Source organism: Trachurus trachurus (genome assembly GCF_905171665.1).
Source record: "Trachurus trachurus genome assembly, chromosome: 6".
NCBI classification, from domain to species: domain Eukaryota; kingdom Metazoa; phylum Chordata; class Actinopteri; order Carangiformes; family Carangidae; genus Trachurus; species Trachurus trachurus.
Window position 1 is genome coordinate 4,905,159 of NC_139897.1, and position 12,089 is coordinate 4,917,247.

Genomic DNA, 12,089 nt, shown 5'->3' on the forward strand with positions numbered 1-12,089 from the left:
GTGTCTGGGTAGTCACAATGGTCAGACACACCTGGATTAATCAGTTTGTCCAATGATTTAAGACAGGAAATAAAGGAGCAGCATTAAGTTCAGGAAGTAGTGGAGCTGTGTATAGAGCCCATAGTCTTGTCTGATATCACTGTATAGTTAACATGATTTGGTTCAGGTAATGTGTCATTGTTTAGCCCTTCACTTGTGTTGGGGTCACCAGTGACCTGTTTTCAGGTTTTAAATGCATAAAAGTACCACATAGATTTGTTTATAGCATCAAGGCTTTTTGAATTTGTCAGGAACCTCAATTTAAACAAAATAAAACCAAAACATTTTTTTCACAAAATCATAAAATGCTCTGGTTAAAATGATGACATTTGTGGTCTTGACCCAGTTATAATGATAAGAACAATAATGAGAGTTAAAACTGAAATCATAAGTGCAAAACCAACCTTTCCATGGATAAGGAAGTCTAACAATGTAACCAAGAGATGAGAAACAAATGGATGATAAATAATTGTTTTAGTGTGTTTTACAGCTGATTTAAGACCCGGGTCAAAACTCTGACCCTAACACCATAAATGGCAGAAAGATGACAAGAGGAAGGTTCAATTGAAGCCAAGGGGTACAGTATACTAACAAAAAAAAGGCTGAGCGCCCCACACCAAAAAATATTAAAACCAATATTTTCATGGAAAAGGAAGCCTAACGATGTAACCAAGAGAAGAAAACTGATTGGATGAAAAAATATGTTTTTAGTGTGTTTTACAGACAAGAAAACAGTTTGTAACGTGGAATATGGAAAAATATGAAAATGGAATCAGTCAGTTAACGTGAGCTGATGGGCTGGCTGGGCCATAGGAACAGCAGGGAGCGGGTCAGCTCACAAGAGGGAAAGTAAATACTAATTATTTTTTTCCAGTGAAGCATCAATATTAACTCATAAAATGGACTCTTGTCTTAATATTCAGATAAAGAAAAAAACATATTAACTGTGTTTGTAGTGTTATTTAGCAACCTTAAAAATGTATGGATCCCTCCAGGATACGTTGCCAGATCAGGGATAAAAAACAAAAGAAACGGTTGTTATTTGGACAATGTAATATTCAAAAGTTTGTATCAAACTGGAAGGCATGTTAATATTGATTACAAAAACATATCCTGCAAAATGATACTGCAAAGTACATTCTCTAACTTCTGTAGTGCTCAGGTGGCTGTGGTTTTATTGAGCCATACAGTACAGGACAGTGCAATCTTGAAAAAAAAATAAAACATTTAATTTTACGCACTGATGTAAAAGGACATTTAACAGACAAAATATAGACATGGCTGGACTGATGTTAGCTAGTTGTAACATACTTGCTGATGATACTGTTTTGCATTGACGTTCAGGTTGAAGTTGCAATTATAGTGGAAAGGAGAAGGCAATGCCCTCCAATTTTTGACAAAAGAAAGTAATTGTTATGCCTAGATGAAAATATATTCCACACAAAATGATTGTTTTGTAGATGCCTTATTAGTTACTGCACTGTTTCTTTTGTTTTTCATAACTTTTTTGGGCAGTCACTATACTGCACAAAGCTGAACTGGTACAGTAAAACTGAATTAAATAAGATGATGAAAATGACCAGGAAAAACAACAATCCATAATTTTCCCAAATAATTTAAATATTACAATGTTTATCATTTTGACTCTCTTCATACCATAATAGGGCAACATATCCTGGGAGATACAATTCACAAAATCCAAACGATACCAAATAAATGGGAAAAGAGACAAGCAGTGACATTGAATTACTTTTCACAATTCATTTTTCAATCCTGCCTGTTGTAGCTACATTGCTAATAACAGCATTACATTTCATTGCTCACCAGTTCAGAAATAATATGAGTTCAGCATCAAACTTCATTCTTATATCCACCAACATCCATGGACGTCGGAACACACACACACACACACACACACACACACACACACACACACACAGTGTGCCATCTCTCTTTTACGCATGCACGCACGCAGCCATTGAGCAACACTCAAACAACTGAAGCTACAAGACCACACAGCCAGATGCAGCATAAATTCAGACAGGACAAAACCCCACGCAGCTTTAAGTGTTATAAACAATGCCACGGCGGGCAAAATGCATTAAAAGAGGCTTAACGTTACCTTTAGAAGAGTTGTATGCAGCGGTGTGGCCACTAAACCTAAGTTCAAAGAACAGCGTCTTTCCACTGGGTTGGACATTTTCGGGTCCAGTCTCTCTCAAAGGCCAGCTGAAGCACCTGGACTTTTCTTTTATGAAGCAATGCACATTTGTGGTCCGAAAACACCCAAAACGGATCTTTTGATCATCTGTTGATGTCATATCTCGACCACTCTACCTGTATGGAGACACACCGCTGTGTAGCCTACAGCTTCAGTCTATGGACGTAACTTAATTTAACAACAGCGTCTAACTAACTCGGTCCCTCGGACACTGCAGCTGAATCTCGCCCGTTAAATCATTATCGATCGTCATATTTGCACTGACACGACTCCCAGTCAACATTTAATCTACTTGTAATGTCTGGAGTTTGAATACTGCGGGGAAGCTTTCTGTCTTCTTCTCTGTTGTTGGTGTTTATGTGTGACAGCGCAACACACGCTCCACACAGGCCTGGAGGAGGTACAGCGTTTTCTAATGAAATGGTGGGAGTGAAGCTACAGAGACCCAGGTCCGACAGCACAGCGAGGAGAACAGTACGTGAGGAAGATGAAGATGAACTAATGAACGATGAGCTTGGTCGCTAATGTGTAAAAATAGACTGAGGGATTTAGAAATAAAGGCCGTCGGTCGTAGCCTACGTCACACTGAGCTGTCAGGTGCAGCCTCCATACGCCAGATGCCAGGCTGCTGTATGGAGCCAGTCAGGCTGCATATCACATCAAAAGCATAGATCTGCATTATATGGGATACGTGTAAGTCAGACAAATTGAGTTTAAATTCAGATTATTATTATTATTTATTTATTTTTAAGCATAATGCTGTGGGTATAGGCTACTGCGGCTGATGGAGTGCGGGAGGGGGGTGGTACTGTAGGCTACAGTATGTATGTAGGTATTATGTATATCAGTCCGTCTCGTCACTTTCTGATGCAGCCCCTGTCTCCAGGACTTAATAAACCCCCCTTTGAAACTAACAAGACCGTGGGTTCTCATATTTTAATCACCACATTTCGTTAATTCATTCCTTTTTTCCACAAGCATGCTGCTCACTGTCCAATGAGCAACTGTACACCACACTCAAGAATTATTTCAGAGCAAGAAAAAGATTGAACATGTTCATTTTCTTTCACTGAAAATTAATCACCTTTGTCTATCTTTTACTTTACAGCATGAAAAATGATTTGCAGCCCTGAATATGCTGAACATTTGATCAAGGCTGCGTGTCTTGAGACAAAAAAGAAGCAGTTTTGAGCCTTGGCGCCATGCTTTTATTTGAGTCATTCTGACCCCCACAGAGCGACCTCCCGTCGTCCTGCCTGCCACGAACAAATTAAGGTGCACTCAGGCAACAATTGAACAAATTCATGGCAGTCCACCAGGAATTCTTTTGAACACAAAGGGGAAAAAACCGTTTTGTTTTACCTTGAAGGACTGTGAAAATAAAGTTGACAGTTCACTATGTTGTGTCTGACTTGCTTTAATGTCAGCACAGATTAACATGCAGATGCATTTCTCTGAAGAGTTGGTGCTTCTTGTCAGTGTTTTATTTTGCTGTTTTGTGGACAGTTTCTTTTTTTTCAAAATATGGAGTATTACAAGAATGCCAGGAAAATGAAATGTTGCTTTTGGGGTTAGGGGTCAAAAGACTAACGATAATTTGCAGGAGTGGACCGGCCTTGCATACTGTACCAGGCACTGGGATGATTTTTCTTTCAACACAGAACTGGACGGCTAGTTATGTGGCTGATTGGCCAGTTGGCATAGCCCATCAACACACCCCATAGTTAATCATCATTCGGATGGGCTGGGGTACTACATTTGGGGATTAGAGACTTTTTGCTGCACTAAATATTTTCCTTTTCCCTGAGTCACAAACGCAGAGAAGGTGTGTAGGAGTGAAGTAGCAGGCAGAGGACCACACTACTGTGAGGCTTAAAGAGGAACTACTGTATGTAAGTCCGGTCGCTTTTCTGCTGTTCTACTAACCCTCCTCCTGGCCATGTGCATTTGTTTACAACGGAACCAGTGAGAAATCAATTGATAGATAGATAGATAGATAGATAGATAGATAGATAGATAGATAGATAGATAGATAGATAGATAGATAGATAGATAGATAGATAGATAGATAGATAGATAGATAGGGTGGGTGGGTGGGTAGATAGATAGATAGATAGATAGATAGATAGATAGATAGATAGATAGATAGTACTTTATGTTGATGTGTATGGATGTGTATATTTGTGTAGTTCACTCTGTCAAAAACAAAGATGCAATGGTTGTTTTTCAGCCAAGAGATGCAATACAATACTCATTAAGTTAAGCCATGTATTAAACCATCACAATTACTCCAAAGCTGTTTAATTAAAGCAGAAGTGAGTGATATATTTGTGTTAATATAAGTCTTAAATAGTTATATCTTCCGACAGCAATCACTTACATAGAGTGTTTGGACTGAAACACGGGTCTGTCAGTCAGTTTTTATCCAATGAGGAGAGAGAACGGCATGCAGGGCTGTGTGTGCAGCCAAGGGACGCCGTGAATGTGGTGACGTAGCGACGAGGACTGTTATGGTACGTTCAAGGAAACTCGTATTTTTCCGACCGTGAAGTGGTACCAGTTCGATCTGGTACGAGTTCACCGGTCGGAAGTTACGAGTGGCCGTTATAGTGACTTTCACCGGTAAAACAGGTCGGAAAAACACGAGTGGGTTGCCTGGAACGCTACAAAGTCGTAAGTTGTGACTTGAAGCTGTAATTTACGATTTCAAAAGCCTGCCTGGAACGCAGCATTAGCGAAAACGACCGGACCACTTACTTCTGCTTTAAGGTAAACATGTAGCAGCATAGTTAATCTACAAATCCTCTTTAAAGGGGATTTGAATCAATTCGCAGTCCACATGGAATTCAAAATAGCAAATAGTAAAAAAATAAATAAAAAATACAGAAAGAGACTTGTGGAGCTGAGGTTTAATCACTTTTGTGTTATCGCATAATGGCTTGTATCTAACGGACATGTTCGTAACAGCTTTAACCTGCAAATATTTGGACATGGTTACCAATAAGTGTTGATCCAGTGACTTTATAACCAGCAGGAACAGTGTAGAAAATCTGGGTTAATCAGACTGTGGGACTACAACTACAATATTTGCTATTTATTCATCTGCAGTATACAGTGAACACAGAGTAAAACCATGAAAGGGGATTATTACAGTACATTGGCTAAGACCTTGTGATGTGCTAATGCAGGACAGCTACAGGGTAAATCCATATGACCACAGTACACAGACCCCTGAACATTTCTGGCGTTAGGCTTTTACCCTCCACTGATTTTGGCCAAATGTTGTGACCGCACAGGACTGATATTAATTTATACTCAATGTTGTGGTTGTGTTTCAGCAATTAAAACCCCACTGGACCCTCTAATAGGAGTCAGCTGGGGACTGGACCAGAGATATCAGTAAATTGGAATATTAATTGGCTGTATTAATTGGCTGTCCAACAGGTGATGGCACTTAAGATGCAATTAGTCTTTATGCAAGCTGTGAGGTCCACATGTGCTGCAGCATGATGCTAATGGGTTGGTGTATCTTTGCGTTGAGCTGATTGAACTGAGTGCAATTAAATGTACCAAACTAACAACCAAATGAATGACAAAAACATCTGTACAATGTGCTTTTCAACCCACCTTAGTGTGTAACTGTTTCTGTTTGGGGCTCCCTGAAAATACCCTTCCCGTTGATGGTGTCGCAATCATCTGCATCTGAAGTTGTGCAGCTCTTCAGTGGACTGACGGTGGAGATGGGGGATTTGCAGTTCTTTGTGTATGAAGTCATAAATCACTTTTAATCTCTTATCCAAAGGAATCTGACTTTTAAGTTTGTCCAAATCATTACACACTAATTTGTTGAATCTTTTTTATAAAGTAAAATCCAGTGTATCAAGTTCTAAAAGCAGTTTTCAAAAGGAAAGGACATTTCAATAATATTTGGCCCTCGGAATTTAAAAGAGCGTTGAGAGAAAAACTTTTCTGCATCAGAGGCAAAAGATGTGACACATAAAATATTTAAGTCTCAGGAGAGTCACAGAGAAGTGTCTTCTTGCATTAGCCTTGGAGTCCTCAGATCCTTTTCTTTCACAAAATGTCAGTGATTTATTTTTTTGCGACAGCACAGAGGATGTGAAAATGACTCTGCACCACTGTAAACTTTGCTATTTCTACATACTGTATGTAGCCAATGTTAGCATTTAAAGCTAGTCACTTATTGGTCCAGAAGAAATTAAACTCCCTTCTCTCAGCAACAGCTGTCTCCAGTGGTGGAACACTCTGGAAAGCAACATCAATGTAGACACCATTGTTGTCTTCTACTGAAGTTAAATGGTGTTCAGAAAAGAAAATTGAATTTGAGTCCACTGTGGGGCGTAATAACTCATCTATCAGGCGATGCAACCCAAACTTTGAATATCCTGCCCGCTCAATAACAACCAATCAAATTAGTTTTCCTAACTCGGGTAAACTCACCCGTGGAAGGAGGCGCAACAAACAGGACAAACGGCCATTTCTTAACACCTTTAACATGCTAACTAGCTGGTCCCAGGCTGCTCCGGCCCCTCTCGTTACTTTTGATGCTCATAATGAAAATGAACTGGCTGAAACTCGAGTAACAGTCAAGTAACAAATACTGCTATGCACTGCTGACAGAAATAAGCACAGAAAACACAGAGGCTACACAGAGGATATCTTCTTTAAGGAGTAGTGAATTGTATTTACAATGTACATTTCCCATAATAAAAGTTTTAAGTGCTGATATTGTGAAAGTGACCTTTTGAATCTTTCCATGTAACTTGGGTGGTTGGTGGGTTTTTCATCACTTAATCACTACCTTGAAACTTTGTTCACATTGGCAGTGGATGAAAACAATGAGGATGGCAACAACACATGTACAGAAGCAAGAGTGAAAGTTCAAGAGCTTAGAAACTGAGAAAAGCTGAAAAACCCAGTAGCTACAATACTCAGTCTCATGGTCATGGTCGTACCAAAACAATATCAAAGGAACCTGTGTTTTAAGGCCGTCTGTTTAGTTCTCCTCTGTGTCTATACATATTTCATTGGGTCTCAACAAAGTGAGGCAGGAGCATATTCTATCACAAAGGCCTCTGAACACGGTCCCACGTGTATGCTGGACAACACACACACGCACACACACAAAGAAGCTCAATTGTCTCAACACTGGGCAAGGGTATAACAAGTCCAGGCTCAGAATAAGTGCCCTTAGGTGAAAAAGAAGCTACAGAGAGAGCAAGAAGGCCCTCAATTGTCTCTCCAAGGAGAGGAAGGCTTATGGAGAAAAAAACCTGAGAGTGTTTTCATCAAAAAGATGACAATACAAAGGACAAGTTTTACAGATAAGCCCTCATATTTCTTTGCTATCACTAGCTGCTTCGAATCTCAATCACTTGTGAGTTAAAACTTGGGCTCGCACTTGGGATTGTGAATCTTTTTCAAAGCTATTGTGAATGAATGAATGAGTGAATTCTCACTTTGAAAAGCTGATGACAAGTTTTTGTAATGCGCACAGCCACATTCTGCGCTGGTATTCCTCCCAGTGAGACTCAATGTTCGTGAAAAGTTGGAGGCTTAAATAGAAAATGCCCTCCCATACTGCCCACTTCTTACAGGAGGCAGAGGACCAACAGGTAGACCTTTGGGCCCACCCTCTCTTATCCTCTCTCTTTTTCTGCTAGACTTATTCAAAGGCTCTCCCCATCCCTGGACCTGCATGTGTGACAAGATGATATGTCGGTGAGTGTCTTTCCTCAGAGGCAGCCTGAGGTCAGCGCGCCCCTCTGGGGGACTTTAGCTGCATGGACCCTGACCCTGTTATGCTGATGTACCTGAAATGGAGCACTGTTCCATGTGAGCCCAGTAAAGATGAACAGAAGCTAAGCTGCAGTAGTGCTAAACTATGTGCACTGAAAAAGTGCAGCCGTTAAATACTTAATTTATTACACATACCCCACACGTACATCCATGAAGGCTTTTTTTTTTTTTGGGGAGGGGGTGGGTTCTTATTCACGTATGATGAGTTAAGAATAACTTATGTGCATGTTTTTGCACTATGCAAACGCTTCAAACTCAGAGGCATGAGGTGACATTGCTAACCACTTTATTACCGTGCCCAACTTGTGATCATTTTTGACCCATATCAGGAACAAGTTGTTGTATGCAAAATATTAACACGATGTAAGGATATAGTTTGGAACTGTGTGTTACCGAGGGTAATGTCTGGCTCCTCAGCAGCTCAGTGTTTCAGTGTTCAGCAGCTAGTTGCTGGCCTGCTGAGAACAGAAAAAGAGCAAAACCAAAATATGAAATGATTAGCCAGGTCCTTGATAAACTATGACCTGAAATTACTGTTAATCTCTGTAAAGATTTGCAGATTCACACGATCATTTCTGTATGTTTATCACTACAAACGACCCCAAGAAAACCACCTGACATTTTTCCCATTTCACAAAATATTGATTATAGCTATCTCAAGGAAATTTAAATCGAAAGCAACTGGACTTGGTTATTTGTCTAGGAAGATGTTTCTCCTCTCATCCAAGAGGCTTCATCAGTTCATGTACGCATCTGACCAGGCTAGGACTGTCCTAGCCTGGTCAGATGAAATTTCCTTGAGATAACTATGACCATGGACAAATGAGAATATTCACAGGCTTATTGATTATAGCTGCATAATCATTTTTCATTAAGTGTGTGAATGAAATCTCAAAAGAAATGTACCAGTCCCCTTCAATATTCAAATGATTTCAAGTAATTTTTTAGCTAAAATTGCAAATGTCATTAACATTATGAAAGAGAAGAGATGAAGAGTTGATTGTAACAAGACACATTCGAGAGACTTGGAGCACAGGAAGGACTTGCAGTGTGGACCTCAGTGGAGACGCGCTACTGGTGCTGTCAGAAGATGTTCTGGTTTAGTCTGATTCAGATGATTTTAGTCCGTTTCTTGTTGGTGTAGTGAAGAGCTGAGTCTGGGGAGGGTGGGGCTAGAGAATGGTTACAAGGTAAAGTCTGAGGTTTTCTTCATCTTCTTCCTCTGCACTTTAATTTGGTGTCACCATGTTCTATCATGTTTGGTACTTCTTTATTTTATGTAAGATGTAAGTATACAGCTGCATGGACCATCAATGAGATCATGTAAACCTCAACAACACATGTGGCAGTACTTAACCGGAGTGAAACATTAAATAGATGATTGCCCCTATTCCATGCATGGCATACAATAATGGTAATTCTCTTTAAATAAAAAGCTTTTTTTTTATATTTAAAGTCAAGACCATAAAAAAAAAAATTCCAGTAGCAAATATATGTTATATATGAGATTAATGGCAAATTAAGTTTAACATGCCATACACTGCTCTTTCAGAAACAATATATTGTACACCAGGACAAATACATGCCTCAATTAAAAAAAATTAAATATTAATAGTGCCCTGTACACATAGATCAGACATCCTGTTCCTAACTGTAATAATTTAGTTATACATGGTTATCCAAATAAAGTGTCTACTGATTGAAACATTTCTAAAAAGGCAAGATTTTAAATAATCAAGCAAACTAAACATAGAGCGGAGGATAGATTTAGCAATCCTTCACAGATAAATGCTTCAGATGTTCATTTTCATCAGAGGCATTTTTCTGTAATACCTCTCCAGACGAGAGCACAAATTTGCACAGTGGTAGCATACAACCCAGACCAGGTTATTCTTTCTTTTTTGAAAAGTAGCTCCTACTCGTATAAAATAATTACTGATGTAAAAGAGTCTGTTGAATAAAATGAATTAATGACGTGTTCTCTAACACCTTTTCTGCATACATTCATTGCATTTTTGTGATCGATAAACTACACTCATTTGCACATTTGCATATAATTATATATACATACATGTAAATGTAAATGTCTTCTGTACCTGTTCAAACTATACAGTCACACTTCCTTTAGATTCCAAACATAAAGTGTCCATTCAAAGCTTCAGTCAGGATGATTAGGAGTGAAGCTCTTTGGTCTCCCCCCTGTCATCACACAGCAACAGTACATGTACATGATCATGTAGATGAGTTCAGCTCGGCGCTCTCAGTGCTCAGTGTGCAGGCCGTCACACAAAGCTCTCCTCCATGTTGGAACACAGCAGGAAGGAGTCAACCAGACGCGGTTTGATGAGCTGCTGGTGGTCGGCTGCCTCGATGCTGTCTGGACACCCTGCTGCAAGCCTCCTCAAGGCAGCCTGGAGACACACACATGCAGGTCAGCACACATGTGTGCAAAGACACGAAACATACAGACATGTGCATTTTCACAAGCAAAACTTCCTTCTGCAAGTGCTGTAATCAAACATGCACATTTCATTCAGAAAAATACATATGAAATCATAATTATAGCTGCAGGTGAAATAATGAATAACTACAGAAAAACCTTTAGGAGCAAAGGACAAACTGGTGAAACTGTGCTACCTGATTAAACTAAAAACCAGTACAAAACAACAACAACAACAACAAAAATCTCTCCAAGTACCACAGGATAATATTTTTTTCCCCTCGTATCTGCCATGCCAACAAGAACGCATCGGTCGACTCGTATGTGTGACGTCTCCAACCCATTGAGAGCCCCCAACATTTACATTTAAGATTACAAATGATCTGTGAGAGCTCAGCGTTCTTTGAAGATAAAAATTCAACACCTACAAATGCACTACTTAACCCTTGGCTAAAAGGATAAAATAGAATCACGTTAATTTGAATAGACTGACAAGTGTGGTTACAGCGAAGAAGAAGGCATTTCTCAGCACAGCCAGGCAGCCCAATTAAGCTCCTGACCATTATGCGCTTCAAATCCCCTCATTGGCCCTAAGATCTGGTTTTAATCATTATCATCAGAACGAGAGAATGATAAAGTACAAGCAGGGATATTATTCATGATATGTACATATTTAAACATACAACATTAGAGATGATGTGAATCGGTCAGCTATCTCAACATGCCCTAACGATACTGTGGTTGTGATATATTTTCGATGTTCAAATGTTGCCCTGTGGATGTAATTAAATTGGACGGTAATTTGCTGCACTGATTTTACACATGCAGACCTGTGGTATAATGCCCTTGGTTTGTTCTATTGAAGTCCTATATATCATGTGGAGCTGAGAGTGCATAATATTTTAGGGGTGTGACTGAAATAGACAGTTTGCATGTTTAAATTTCATATTTCTATTCAGGACATTGAGTCATTTACACATATCTAAGGCTCTGCGCACACACCAGCATATAGACATACACTTTACACCCACCAGGCAAGCGACCAGCACTGAGTCGCTGTTATTTCTCTCAGTAGGGGACCGGCACAGCTCAATAAGACGAGGAACAGCTAAGACAAGAGAGAGAAAAAAAATGTTACAAGCTTGTCCCATTCATAGATATTGATATCAAACAGATATGCAAAGCACATGTACTGTACTGTGAACGGCAAGAATCCAAAGTAAAAGTACTTCTTACAATCTATTTTCTAATTCTAGCTTTGACATAACTTTATTTGCAAATATCAGAGTCCTTTAAATGAAATCAAACCAAGGAAGCATCACGTTAAGAGAAGGGACACTTTTCTATGTTTGGATTTTATACAATTTCTAATATGCAAATATATGAGAAAGATCAAATTATGAGGTTTAATCATAGACTTTAAAAAATATGGACGTAGCATCCGTGACGTCACCCATTGGTTTTGGGGAGTTGTTTTTGTGACTCAAATATGGCGGCCTGAACAGCGCCATGTTGGATTTACCGGCCGAGAACCCGCCCACTGGCCTCGAAGCAGTGGTGTCCGGACCT

At 39.5% G+C, this 12,089-nt stretch overlaps 1 protein-coding gene across 1 annotated transcript in view; it reads right to left on the reverse strand.

The window, feature by feature from the left end:
* Window positions 1–10,219: 10,219 nt before the first annotated feature.
* insc (INSC spindle orientation adaptor protein) overlaps window positions 10,220–12,089 on the reverse strand; it is a 47,518-nt gene continuing 45,648 nt past the window's right edge. Inside the window, exons 12-13 of the mRNA XM_083972853.1 lie at window positions 11,552–11,628; window positions 10,220–10,491 (exon numbers count right to left, since the gene is read on the reverse strand). Coding sequence (XP_083828979.1) covers window positions 10,363–10,491; window positions 11,552–11,628 — 206 coding nt within the window. The 3' untranslated portion in view covers window positions 10,220–10,362. The remainder of the gene's footprint in view (window positions 10,492–11,551; window positions 11,629–12,089) is intronic.